At 35.7% G+C, this 14756-nt stretch overlaps 1 protein-coding gene across 1 annotated transcript; it reads left to right on the top strand.

Moving 5' to 3' along the window:
- The first annotated feature begins 31 nt into the window (after positions 1-31).
- Positions 32-14727, top strand: csad (cysteine sulfinic acid decarboxylase). The gene is made up of 15 exons (XM_051880997.1): positions 32-729; positions 939-1057; positions 2846-2976; positions 3334-3460; positions 3621-3711; positions 8595-8817; positions 8919-8998; positions 9082-9136; positions 9974-10090; positions 10249-10313; positions 10418-10499; positions 10689-10888; positions 12472-12523; positions 12625-12714; positions 12802-14727. The coding sequence occupies exons 2-15, from the start codon at positions 1042-1044 to the stop codon at positions 12973-12975; spliced, it is 1503 nt and encodes a 500-aa protein (XP_051736957.1). The 5' UTR covers positions 32-729; positions 939-1041; the 3' UTR covers positions 12976-14727.
- Positions 14728-14756: the final 29 nt, after the last annotated feature.

Below are 14756 nucleotides of genomic sequence, written 5' to 3'. Positions count from 1 at the left end.
TGATGTTGAAGAATGGAAAACTTCTATCTCATCTGTTCCTCGGAATCTTCGTATAGCATTTACCTCTTTAATTTCATTTTGATTCAGCTTTGATGTTTCATACAGGTTTTAGTTACCCAAACCCTGGATCATGTAGGGTTTCTTTTGTACAGACAAAACATTAAGATGGAATCGTAATGAAATTGTAAACTTTGTCATGAGACTGATATCAGCTTTTAAAATTGAATTTCCAATATCTTTTTATTTTTCAAAATGAGTATTTCATTGATGACACCAAAATGCCTTAATATGAAAGGTGCATACAAATATTCACAAGTTCCCTTTTTCCATAGGAAACACTTTTTCTATAAGATAACAGAATGCTTTTTTTTTTTTGAACCCTGTGACATTCCATTCCACTCTTGTGAGTGAGTGTGTGTTGGATCATTGTGCAATCTGACAAACATACATGGAGGGATATATCTTTCTTTCATCAGCAAACTCAGTCTAATGTGAACTTAGAACAACACTCAGAGTTTGGAAGATGTTGAACGTTGTACCCCTGTTTTGCAGCGTGCATTACCCAAATGAATGTCTGTGTCATTATATAACATGCAAAGTTGTTGTATTGTCCATTTTTATTGGTTGCGTGTGCGAGTCACAGTTTTAGCACAGTAAATATATCTGGCCCCCTTCATCAAAAAAGATGCAGGACCCTGCCAATAAAGCCATCCAATGGTTTTTCAGAAGGTAAGAATACTGGAGACATGGCATTTTAAGAAATAAAACTGTAATTATGTTACTGAAATATATTCTTAATTGCATGCAACTGATAGCCTTTAGAAAGCTTTTTTTTTTAAGTTAAAGATTGATTTTTTGTTGACACCCATATCACTCTAATCCAATTATATGATGTCACTTGAATGACGAATCGGGCGTGTGCATCCACGTATATGAAGGCTGGATCCTGCATTAAAGCACTGAGGGTCTCGAGGCATCCTTACAACATCAGATACAGTAGAACTTCACGTGCTCAGTGCAGAAAGGACAGAAAACATCACAATGAGTTCATCTAAAGGTGAGAAGTTTGTTCTGTTTTGGATGCATCATAAAGTTTTTCTTAAATGTGCTAATTTTTTAGTTTTGCTGAAACGTGCGTTTCAGCCTGATGATGTAATATACTGTAACTGTACGAGAACTGCGCGTGCAAATGTTTCACCATAATTAGAAGCGGGGGAGAAAGTTGCAGCTAGCCTATATGGAGCTGCGTGTGGAAATTTTTCGCGTATGGTGAGCAGTCCATGGGTTGTAAAGAAAGTTAGTTATAAGTTGCAGGAATTGCAACCCTCTCAGGTCTTTCATCGACCACAGTTGGATACTGATAAACAGGAAAAGGCTGCAAAAATTTTTTTATTCTGCTAGTTTAATTATTAACAAAGGTAAAAAAGATGCTTATTACAGTTAAATCTTTGTTTTTGAATCTTTCTGACAGCCATTTTGCTCCTTGGTGTCATATTTCCAAAAAGAAAAGAAAAAAAGAATGAATCTTTGATGACGTTTTCCTCATAAAATATCGCGATTTCTGCCGTGGAATTTATAACGCTTATTGTAAAACTGACTCTGAGTTCTGATTGGCTGAATTTTGTAGTATGCGTGGCGCTGCTTGGCAACCGTGAATAGTCAGAAAGAGTTCGTCAAAAGTGGGACTTGAGGTGAAGTGGGACAGATGCGTTTCATAGTCGATCCATTTTAACATAAAATAATACGAATGAAATATCTATATCATAATAGCCTACAATATAGGCTACAATGTAAAGAAATGTGTACAATCATCCACATCTTTTATTGTGTCTTTTAAATTAAATTAGGAATTGAATCCTGTTTTACTGCTTAGATCAAGCTAGACCAATTTATGGACTTAGGCTGGTCCAGTCTGGTCTCCATGATGGATCAGCTGGAATACCAGCTGATAGGGGCGGGATCAAACTGGTAGATTTTGATCAAGCTGGTAGACCTGGATCACACTAGTTAGATCAGTAACAAACCAGCTGCAATAAATCATCTGAAGACCATGGGTCAATTTTAGCAGAGACATGAACCTAATTCTTTTTTAAAAGAAATTTTCTTCAATTAGAAGTGACCAAAAAAAAAAAAAAAAAAAAAGTTTTAATACTACAAAAACATTTTTAAAAAATAATTTCCTTCTATAAAAATGACAAAGTATAATGTTATTTAAAAAAAAAAAAGTATAATAATATAAGGTATATATAATTAATATAAAATAATACAAAGAAAAGCATTTACAATTTGTACAAGCATTTAAACAAATTTTGTCGCTTTTTATAGAAGAAAGTTGATTTACAAAATTTTTTTGTAGTATTTAAACTTTTTGTCACTTTCAGATTGAAGAAAAAGGCTTTTAAATAGTATTTAAACATATTGTGTCACTTTGTATAGAAATTGCTTTACAATTTTTTTGTAGTATATAAACATATCTGCTATAACTGTATAATTTCTGTGCCACAAAAAGAATAATAATTTTGTTCAAAATACATTATCAAATAGAAATTACATTAAGTATATGTATGTATGTATGTATGTATAATATATTTAAATATGTGTAGGAGAGTTGGCAAAACACCAGAAAACTGAGAGTAAAAAAAGCAGAACTAAATGTTTTTTTAATCCTATATTATGAGGTGTAAGAAATGTTTCTTGTGATTATTATTATTATTATTATTATTATTAATGAATGTAATTATTTGTTTAACATTGATTTATTTTGATCATATTTCTTTGCTGCTATTTTACTAAAGCATATATTGGTTTATTTTGTGATAGATGTACCTTTATATGTATCTCACAGAATATTTGAATGGCAACGTCCACCTGGAAGATTCAGACATGTACGAGTCAGAAGGGAAGCTGTTCCTTACTGAGGCTTTCAAAGTGATTATGGAAGATATACTTCACAAAGGAACTGACCTGAAGGAGAAGGTTGTGTCTTTTAAGAATTTATCATTTCATTTAACAGCTTCTGAATGTTCCTATCTTATCTTGTTTCTTATGAGATGTTAATAGTCTTAAAGGGATAGTTCACCCAAAAAGGAAAATTCTGTCATCATTTACTAACCCTCAAGTTGTTCCAAACCTGTATGAGTTTCTCTCTTCCGCTGAACACAAAAGAAGATATTTTGAAGAATATGGGTAACCAAACAGTTGATGGATCCCACTGACTTCCATAGTATGGAAAAAAAAAACACTATGGAAGTCAATGGGGCCCATCAACTGTTTGGCTGCCATTTTAATTTTTTGGGTGAACCCTTTAAGAACTGCGTGTCTTTGCATCCTCAGGTGTGTGAGTGGAAAGATCCAGATCAACTGAGTGCTCTTCTGGACCTCGAACTCAGAGAACATGGAGAATCTCACGATCAGCTATTGCAGAGGGTCCGAGATGTGGCACGATACAGTGTTAAAACCTGTAAGTTTCATATGTTGGGGCTGCATTCCCCCTATTTATTCATATTAGCGGTCGTCCTGCATGGATTTTTCAGTGTTTTTTTCTGAAATGATTACATTTGTTCCTCACAAATCTTGAATATGTGGTTACATCCTGGTCCAAAGCCTTTTCCCGTTCACAGGTCATCCTCGGTTCTTCAATCAGCTGTTTGCTGGGGTGGACTACCATGCATTGACAGGACGGCTCCTCACTGAAACCCTCAACACCAGCCAGTACGTGTTCATGTTAATACGTTACGGTGAAAGTGCCATTGAATGTTAGAGAGTTGTAAAAGAGTCTACATGGCGTTTTATTAACTGAGGAGTGCATCAGTGTTAAACTTTGAGTAAACTGTTACACTGTTGCTGAAGTGTTCCATTAAACCCTGTTGTCATAGTAATAAGTAACTTATCAGAGCACTTGAAGTTATCAGATGACACAATTTGACAACAGCATGGAGCCACATATAGATTAATCTAAAAAGTGATTAGAGATTGATGAAATTAGGGTCTGGAATTTTGAGATAATACAAACAGTGTTACTATCATTAACTAAAACTATATATATATATATGTTTACCCACATTTCAAATTTACTGAAGCTGAAGTACTAAAATGACTAAAACTGAAATACAGGTCAATAAGAACTAAGTAGACATTTTTTATACTCTGCTAAATGCGACTATACATTGCCTCCCTAATGGGCCATTGTGATGGAAAAAAATATGAGAATATGGTGATGAATAAATTATATGTCAATGCAACATCGCAAAGGTTTTGCGTTCCCCCGAGAAACTTTGCGAGCGAACTTAAAAGTTTTGTGAGGGAATGCAAAGTTTCTCGGGGTAAAGCAAAACTTTAAAGTGATTAGAAGTTTACACCAAAGTTAGCATCACACTGGTTGTCTTGACAAAAACCCAATAGGATTTTCGCGAAAAATTAGCTATGTGATCAACAAAAGTTTATGCTACTTACACATTTTGTCCATTAAGATAATTTTCAAAAATGAACACAACTTTTATGAATTTTGAAGCCTAAATACAATCACTAGAAGTAGAAAGCTAAAGGTAGGCTATAAAAGAACTTCACCATGGTCCCACGACTTCAACGTCACCACCACTAAGCTTCCCACAACGTCTTTCATTGTTTGTTATAGCATGATTATAAGCAAGCTGTAACGAAGCTGTAAAAGCGGACTGAACTTATGTGTTAGGCGTAATGACTTTTAATGTCCACGACAGCCTCTGAAGTCCCATATAGCCACTGGTTAGCAACTGCCTTTTTAACAGCACAAGTGGGGTAACACAGATGTATTTTATGTCGTAGAATAAAACGTGAAAGTGTATTGAGCTTGTATTCACCACAGACCATATTTCAGGCAACTAACCAAAAACCCATTCAAAAAAACCCATTGACTTAGTTGCAGTGCACTTTCAGAAACCCTCCACCTTCTCTAGCTTCCCCTTGTAAAGATCTGCAATGGGTAATTCATGTGCGCTATGTTGTACAGCAGCAGCATGTCTTAATTGCAACAGCAGCAATAACCAACAGCAGCAGCGTCAATAACCAACAGCAGCAGCAATATCCAACAGCAGCAGCAATATCCAACAGCAGCAAAAACCAACAGCAGCAGCAGAAATAACCAACAGCAGCAGCAATAACAGCAGCAGCAGCAGAAATAACCAACAGCAGCAGCAATAACCAACAGCAGCAGCAATAACAGCAGCAGCAGCAATAACCAACAGCAGCAGAAATAACCAACAGCAGCAGCAATAACAGCAGCAGCAGAAGAAATAACCAACAGCAGCAGCAATAATCAACAGCAGCAGCAATAACAGCAGCAGCAGGAATAACCAACAGCAGCAATAACAGCAGCAGCAGCAGCAGCAATAACCGACAGCAGCAGCAATAACAGCAACAATAACCAACAGCAGCAGTAATAACCGACAGCAGCAGCAATAACAGCAGCAGCAGCAATAACAGCAGCAGTAATAACCGACAGCAGCAACAATAACAGCAGCAGCAATAACAGCAGCAGTAATAACCGACAGCAGCAGCAATAACAGCAACAATAACCAACAACAGCAGCAATAGCAGAAGCAGCAATAACCAACAGCAGCAGCAGCAATAACCAACAGCAGCAGCAACAGCAATAATAACCAACAGCAGCAGGAATAACCGACAGCAGCAGCAATAACAGCAACAATAACCAACAGCAGCAGCAATAACAGCAGCAGTAATAACTGACAGCAGCAGCAATAACAGCAACAATAACCAACAGCAGCAGCAATAACAGCAGCAGTAATAACCGACAGCAGCAGCAATAACAGCAACAATAACCAACTGCAGCAGCAATAACAGCAGCAGTAATAACCGACAGCAGCAGCAATAACAGCAACAATAACCAACTGCAGCAGCAATAACAGCAGCAGTAATAACCGACAGCAGCAGCAATAACAGCAACAATAACCAACAGCAGCAGCAATAACAGCAACAATAACCAACTGCAGCAGCAATAACAGCAGCAGTAATAACCGACAGCAGCAGCAATAACAGCAACAATAACCAACTGCAGCAGCAATAACAGCAACAATAACCAACTGCAGCAGCAATAACAGCAGCAGTAATAACCGACAGCAGCAGCAATAACAGCAACAATAACCAACAGCAGCAGCAATAACAGCAGCTGCAATAACAGCAGCAGTAATAACCGACAGCAGCAGCAATAACAGCAACAATAACCAACAGCAGCAGCAATAACAGCAACAATAACCAACTGCAGCAACAATAACAGCAGCAGTAATAACCAACAGCAGCAGCAATAACAGCAACAATAACCAACAGCAGCAGCAATAACAGCAACAATAACCAACAGCAGCAGCAATAACAGCAGCAGTAATAACCGACAGCAGCAGCAATAACAGCAACAATAACCAACAGCAGCAGCAATAACAGCAGCAGTAATAACCGACAGCAGCAGCAATAACAGCAACAATAACCAACAGCAGCAGCAATAACAGCAACAATAACCAACAGCAGCAGCAATAACAGCAGCAGCAATAACAGCAACAATAACCAGCTGCAGCAGCAATAACAGCAACAATAACCAACTGCAGCAGCAATAACAGCAGCAGTAATAACCGACAGCAGCAGCAATAACAGCAACAATAACCAACTGCAGCAGCAATAACAGCAGCAGTAATAACCAACAGCAGCAGCAATAACAGCAACAATAACCAACTGCAGCAGCAATAACAGCAGCAGTAATAACCGACAGCAGCAGCAATAACAGCAACAATAATCTACTGCAGCAGCAATACCAGCAACAATAACCAACTGCAGCAGCAATAACAGCAGCAGTAATAACCGACAGCAGCAGCAATAACAGCAACAATAACCAACAGCAGCAGCAATAACAGCAACAATAACCAACAGCAGCAGCAATAACAGCAGCAGTAATAACCGACAGCAGCAGCAATAACAGCAACAATAACCAACTGCAGCAACAATAACAGCGGCAGTAATAACCGACAGCAGCAGCAATAACAGCAACAATAACCAACAGCAGCAGCAATAACAGCAACAATAACCAACTGCAGCAACAATAACAGCAGCAGTAATAACCAACAGCAGCAGCAATAACAGCAACAATAACCAACAGCAGCAGCAATAACAGCAACAATAACCAACAGCAACAGCAATAACAGCAGCAGTAATAACCGACAGCAGCAGCAATAACAGCAACAATAACCAACAGCAGCAGCAATAACAGCAACAATAACCAACTGCAGCAGCAATAACAGCAACAATAACCAACAGCAGCAGCAATAACAGCAGCAGTAATAACCGACAGCAGCAGCAATAACAGCAACAATAACCAACAGCAGCAGCAATAACAGCAACAATAACCAACAGCAACAGCAATAACAGCAGCAGTAATAACCGACAGCAGCAGCAATAACAGCAACAATAACCAACTGCAGCAGCAATAACAGCAACAACAACCAACTGCAGCAGCAATAACAGCAGCAGCAATAACCAACAGCAGCAGCAGCAGCAATAACCAACAGCAACAGCGACAGCAACAATAACCAACAGCAGCAGCAATAACAGCAGCAGTAATAACCGACAGCAGCAGCAATAACAGCAACAATAACCAACTGCAGCAGCAATAACAGCAACAATAACCAACTGCAGCAGTAATAACCGACAGCAGCAGCAATAACAGCAACAATAACCAACTGCAGCAGCAATAACAGCAGCAGCAATAACCAACAGCAGCAGCAATAACAGCAACAATAACCAACAGCAGCAGCAATAACAGCAACAATAACCAACAGCAGCAGCAATAACAGCAGCAGTAATAACCGACAGCAGCAGCAATAACAGCAACAATAACCAACTGCAGCAGCAATAACAGCAACAATAACCAACTGCAGCAGCAATAACAGCAACAATAACCAACTGCAGCAGTAATAACCGACAGCAGCAGCAATAACAGCAACAATAACCAACTGCAGCAGCAATAACAGCAGCAGCAATAACCAACAGCAGCAGCAGCAGCAATAACCAACAGCAACAGCGACAGCAATAATAACCAACAGCAGCAGCAACAGTGTAACAGATCAATTCCGCCAAGACCAAACATATCAGCATTGTCATATCCATAACCATGCCAAACACCCAGAGAGTTGTCATGAGAGAAATGGATATGTCACCTGAAATAAAACAAAATATAAAAATGTTAAGGCAAAAATGCCAAATAAAAATGCCAAGTCAACATTTCTAATTTTCATTTAGTTTAAGTTGAAATACTAAAATTAAATAAAACTGAAAAAGTTCTAAATAGACAATTTTTCATACTCTGCTAAATGAGACTATAAGGCATGAATATATTATAAACATTAACATCATGATTTTCTGTAAAACTGCATTAAAACAAAACAAAAATGTCAAAAAATCTTTAACTAAAATTAAAATATAAAAATAAAAACTAAACAAAAGTCTTACTAAATACTATAATAGTATATTAATTATACTAAAATAATACTGATACAAATGCATGTGCATATCATGACTGATCAATACACAACGTACTCAGTGTGAAGTTGTTACAGATACACCTATGAAGTGGCTCCGGTTTTTGTCCTGATGGAAGAGGAAGTGCTCTCTAAGCTCCGCTCTCTGATTGGCTGGTCAGAAGGAGATGGGATATTTTGTCCCGGAGGTTCCATGTCCAACATGTACGCCATGAACGTTGCACGGTACTGGGCCTTCCCTCAAGTGAAGACACAAGGCATGTGGGCCACACCACGGATGGCTATATTTACATCACAACAGGTACAAAGACAAGAATTACTGATTCTAATCTTAGATTTAATAGGGCATATGATGCAGTATTGTGTTAAAATTGTACCATTAATATTTTCTTTTTCTTTTAGAGTCATTACTCAATGAAAAAAGCAGTTGCTTTTCTTGGTATCGGAACGGAAAATGTTTTCATTGTACAAGTGGATGAGAGGTACAGGTTCTTATCTCTGGCATATTTTGGAAAACCAGTGGTTCACTTTAAATTGTTAAAAATGTTTTTTTGTTCTGCCACAGTGGCAGCATGATACCAGAGGACCTGGAGGCTAAAATCGTGCAGGCAAAATCACAAGTAAATATTTAAATTGTATGGTAAAATATAATATACAGAATATATACCGTTCAAAAGTTTGGGATCAGTAAGAAGTCTCTTAGGCTGCATTTATATGATTTAAAAAATCCAGTAAAAACAATAATATTATGAAATATTATTACAATTTAAAATATTCGCTTTCTATTTTAATATATTTTAAAATGTAATAAATTCCTGTGATGCAAAGCTGAATTTTCAGCATCATTACTCCAGTCTTCAGTGTCACATGATCCTTCAGAAATCATTCTAATATGATGATCTGGTGCATTTCCTATTATTACCAATGTTGAAAATAAAAGTATTAATTTCTTTTAAAAAATGTTACTGACCTCAAACATTTAAACTGTAGTGTATATAATATTAAAATGAATTAATATGATAAATTGAAGTATTGTGTATAAGTGAGAACATAGTTCACTTTAAAATTAAAACTCTGCATTGATTTATCTCATCCCAAATACGTATGACTTTCTTCCATCCCTGAAATTTAAAAGGAAGTGTTTTGCTAAACATCCAAGCTGTTCTTTTGCATAAAGTGAAAGCAGACAGTGACCATAAAGTGAAGACATTTGATAGCTTTTTTGAGGAAGATCCCAAAATCAGTGTCTACTTTCTTGATATATTGCGGAGAGCAGCGTGAACGTTATGCAAAACATCTCCATTTATGTTCTCTGAAAGAAAAAAAGTCATACAGGTTTGGAATGACATGAGGGTGAGTAAATGCTGACAGAATTTTTTACAATTTTTGCGTGAACTATCACTTTAAATATCCAAGAGTCAAAGATTAATAGTGTTTGACCGTTGTGTCTCCTTCAGGATGCTGTCCCATTTTTCGTTAACGCCACAGCTGGTACCACAGTGCAGGGCGCCTTTGATCCTCTGAACCGCATTGCTGACATAAGTGAAAGAAACGGCATGTGGATGCACGTTGACGTAAGTGGAGCGCGGTTACCTTATGTAACATCATTGTGCAACACGTCTGTATGCTTGTGGCCCCCACTTCAAAAGCATCCAGTTGTTTGCACTTACAATGTTCACATAGAATTTCTCCCTTTCCTAACTGTTACAATCTGGATCTCTTTCCTTTGCAGGCCGCTTGGGGAGGAAGCGTGCTGTTTTCCAAAAAACACAGACATCTGGTTGCAGGAATAGAAAGGTTTGAGCTCTGCACACTCTGAATGCGCCCTGGATAAAATGTGCTTTGAATAGAGAAATCGCCTGACTGTGTCATTTAATATTTCTCTTTTTTTTAACACTCAGAGCAAACTCTGTGACTTGGAACCCTCACAAAATGCTTCTAGCGGGCCTGCAGTGCTCTGTGATTTTGTTCAGAGATACCACGGTATGAAAGCTTGTGGAATGTAGCAATCCATCTTTTTTACTTCTAAGCACATGTAAGTCAATTCATGCAGTGTTTTTGCTTGTTAGTCAAATGAAAGTAGTATATTGACTTTATTTATTTATTATTTATGACTATATTTAATAAAAGTGCAGTGTGCACTAATTTTATCCTCTGTGTCTCAATCTGTAGAATTTGCTAATGCACTGTCACAGTGCCAAAGCAACCTACTTGTTCCAGCAAGACAAGTTCTACGATACAAGTCTAGATACTGGAGACAAATCCATCCAGTGTGGCCGTAAGGTGGATTGTTTGAAGCTCTGGTTGATGTGGAAGGCAATAGGAACACATGGTCTTTCAGAGCGCGTGGATAAGGCCTTTGCCCTCGCAAGGTATTTGATGCATCTGTTGGATGTTGTTGAATAATACATTTTGTGAAACACTATTGACTTATTAAATGCATTGTAATATACTATTAACCCTCTCACACTTGTGTTGTTATTAATGGGAAATTAATCAGCCATGATGCAGAAAAAAGTCCACAACAATGAAGGCGTGACACTCTAAAATATCAAGAGTGCAAAATAGACACATCCACCCACCCCCACCCCCACAGATACACATATAAGAACTAGTGTGACTGTAACACAAAGCAAGTTTTTGCAAATGAGTGAAATAAAATCAATAATTCAGCCACAATGCAGTAAAAAAAAGGACTGAAAGTTACACTCTAAAACATCGAGAGTACAAAACAGACACACCCACTGACACACACAACACATCATCATACACACACAAATAAACTGGTGTGGCTGTAACAATATGGCAAAATTGAGCCAGAAGACTCAAATAAGAGGTTGAAATCTAGCATTAATATAGCATTATATAGCAAAAATATAGCATTCCTGTTCATTTTTGTTACATTTTTGTTGAATTTTGATGTTATGTGTAACAAAATGGCTTTGTGTTCTGGTTTGACTAGTAAAATTAGTGCAAAAACTGACAATTCAAATCAACATTTCAAAACAAAAAAAAAAAAAATCTAAACATAATCTAAAAGTATTTGTTTAAAAAGAATTAGAGAATTTATAAGCCTTTTTATATAGAGCTATATTTGAATCTATTGGTTACACTATGGTATTACAGATGTTTTTCTTTTTTTTTACTCCTACCAGATGGCACTAATCTGCCTTCAAAAATAGGATTATAAAAGCATTGTCTCTATTTTAATATGAAACACAGCTTTAATTGAAAAGTAATAAAAATTGTGATTTTCAATGGGACAAAAATTGATCATAATTATTGCATAAATATTAATTAGTACCATGAAATTCTCTCAAAATACAAAAATGAAAAATATTATTGAACAAAAATATATTACATTGATTTTGCTGAAAATAAAAAAAAGTTACATTTCAGGTGTTCGTACACTTTTGACCACAAACAACACAAGTGGGTTAATATATACACTACCGTTTGAAAGGTTAGGATTGGTACGATTTTTTTTTATGATTTTTAAAGAAAAGCTGCATTTATTTAAATAAAAAATACAGTACAAACTGTTATACTGTTGTGAAATATAATTTAAAATATTTTTTTTACTTAAATATATTTTAAAATGTAATTTATTCCTGTGATCAAAGCTGAATTTTCAGCATCATTACTCCAGTCTTCAGTGTCACATGATCCTTCAGAAATCATTCTAATATGCTGATTTGCTGCTGAAGAAACATTTATTATTATCAATGTTGAAAACTGTTGTGCTGCTTAATATTTTTGTGGAAACTGATTTTTTTTCAGTATTATTTGATGTATATAAAGTTCAAAAGAAAAGCATTTATTTGAATTACAAACTTTTGTAACACTATAAATGTATTTACTGTCACTTTTGATCAATTCAAGGCATTCTTGCTGAATATAAAAGCATTAATTTCTTAAAAAACAAAACTTACTGACTCCAACCTTTTGGCACCAGGTATTTAGTTGAAGAAATGAAGAAAAGGGACAATTTCCAGCTGGTCTGTAAGGTACAGTGTTGCACTGCATACAAACCTAAAACAGTATGCTTATGTTTATGTAAATATAATACATGTTTATATATTTCTATATGGTGTGTGTTTTCCAATAGGGGAATTTTGTGAACGTTTGCTTTTGGTTCATTCCGCCCAGCCTGAGAGGGAAGGAGAACAGTGCGGATTACCAGGAAAGACTATCAAAGGTCAGCTTCGGTCAAATGTAGATGTAGCAGAGAATTTCATTATTGCACATTGAATTATTGCATGTCATTTTCAATGTGCACCATCAGGTGGCGCCAGTCATCAAAGAGAGAATGATAAAGCGTGGAACAATGATGGTGGGATACCAGCCCATGGACGAACACGTCAACTTCTTCCGTATGGTTGTTGTTTCACCTCAGCTGACCACCAAGGACATGGATTTCTTCCTGGATGAGATAGAGAAACTAGGGAAGGACCTGTAATTAGTTGGAATATGAATGGTCTACCAATGTCACATTATCCCTTCTCATCCCGTCACTTTTAAATTTGTGATTATCTAAAGGTTGCTAAAACTTATTTTGACTTATGAATAGTACACAATACTGACTTCATTGAAAAAGCATGCAAAAAATGTTGCATCTACAGAGGTCATAGAGTGAATGAATCTCATAGATTCTGGCCCACATACACTACCGTGTAACACTGCACTAAGTTTGGAATAATTAAGATTTGTAATGTTTTTTTTTTTTTTAAAGAAGTCATTATGCTCACCATTTATTTGATCAAAATACAGTAAAACTGTAATATTGTGAAATATTATTGCAATTTAAAAAAAAAAAAATTCAATATATTTTAAAATATAATTTATTCCTTTGACGCAAAGGTGAATTTCCAGCATCATTACACCAGTGTTCAGTGTCACATGATCCTTCAGAAATCATTCTAATATGCTAACAAGCAACATTTCTTTTAATTTCTTTTATTATCAGTGTTGAAAACAGTTGTTACTGCTTAATATTTTTGTAAAAACGTGATAAACTTCCATTCAAAAACAAAAAACAAAAAAACAACACATTTAATTGATCAAAAGTGACAGTAGACATTTATAATGTTTATGTTTTTTAAATTTCACATTATTTTAAATAAATGCTGTTCTTTTCAACTTTATATTTACTAAAGAATCCTAGAACTTTTTTTATCATGGTTTCCACAAAAATATTAAGCAGAAAAAACTGTTTCCAACATTGATAATAATAAAAAATGTTTCTTGAGTGGCAAATCAGCATATTAGAATGATTTCTGAAGGGTCATGTGACACTGAAGACCGGAGTAATGATGCTGAAAATTCAGCTTTGCATCACAGGAATAAATTACATTTTTAAAGTATATTAAAATAGAAAATGGTTATTTTAAATTGTAATAATATTTCACAATATTACTGTTTTTACTGTAATTTTTGACAAATAAATGCAGCTTTGATGCATAAAAAACTTCTTTCAAAAGCATGAAAAAATCTTAATTATTCCGAACTTTTGATTGGTAGTGTAAATACTGATTTCATTTGGCACACCTAATTCAGGTCTTAGGGTCTACACTAATGAGCTGACTATATAAATCAGGTATATTAAATAAGGACGACATCCAAAATGTGCAGTACAGGGGCCTCCCGGACCAGGATTGAGAACTACTGCTGAAACTGTAAACCTGAATGGACAAAATGATTCACTGGCAGAAAGCATTTCTGATTGGCTATCCTCTTTTCAGAGCCTAGGGCTGTCACAGAGACAGGTGTGATTTGTTATGACACTTATTTTAGTGATATCTGTCAGATTTTATGTGTGCTTTACATTTAGGTAGGCAAAAGATTTTTATTTTAGCGAATTTATTTGTTTTTTGGTGCCCATAATTTAATAAGGATATTTTATGAATTAGATGATGATATAATGACATTGTTAAATTGAGAATCTGTTAAATAATTTGTGACTGTCGTTTTGTTTAACACGATATATGGGTATATATGTCATTTATAGGTCAACATATGATAGGCCGAATATTTTCCTTTAAGTTGAAAGTTTATTTTGTCATTTATTTTGAGATTTGTAAACTAAAACACCAATATTTTTTACAAAAACCTTTATGTTATAAAGAATATAAAACATATTTTCCCGTTTTCAAAGTGTAATTTCGCAAGAAGCTCACCATTTTACATATTAATAAAATGAATTCCTTCATAACACTCGTGGACTTTATTTACACCGGAAGT

This window comes from Ctenopharyngodon idella, chromosome 22 (assembly GCF_019924925.1).
Source record: "Ctenopharyngodon idella isolate HZGC_01 chromosome 22, HZGC01, whole genome shotgun sequence".
Classification (NCBI taxonomy): Eukaryota; Metazoa; Chordata; class Actinopteri; order Cypriniformes; family Xenocyprididae; genus Ctenopharyngodon; species Ctenopharyngodon idella.
Note: the sequence above shows the minus strand (reverse complement) of the source record. Positions and strands in the feature narration are given on the sequence as shown.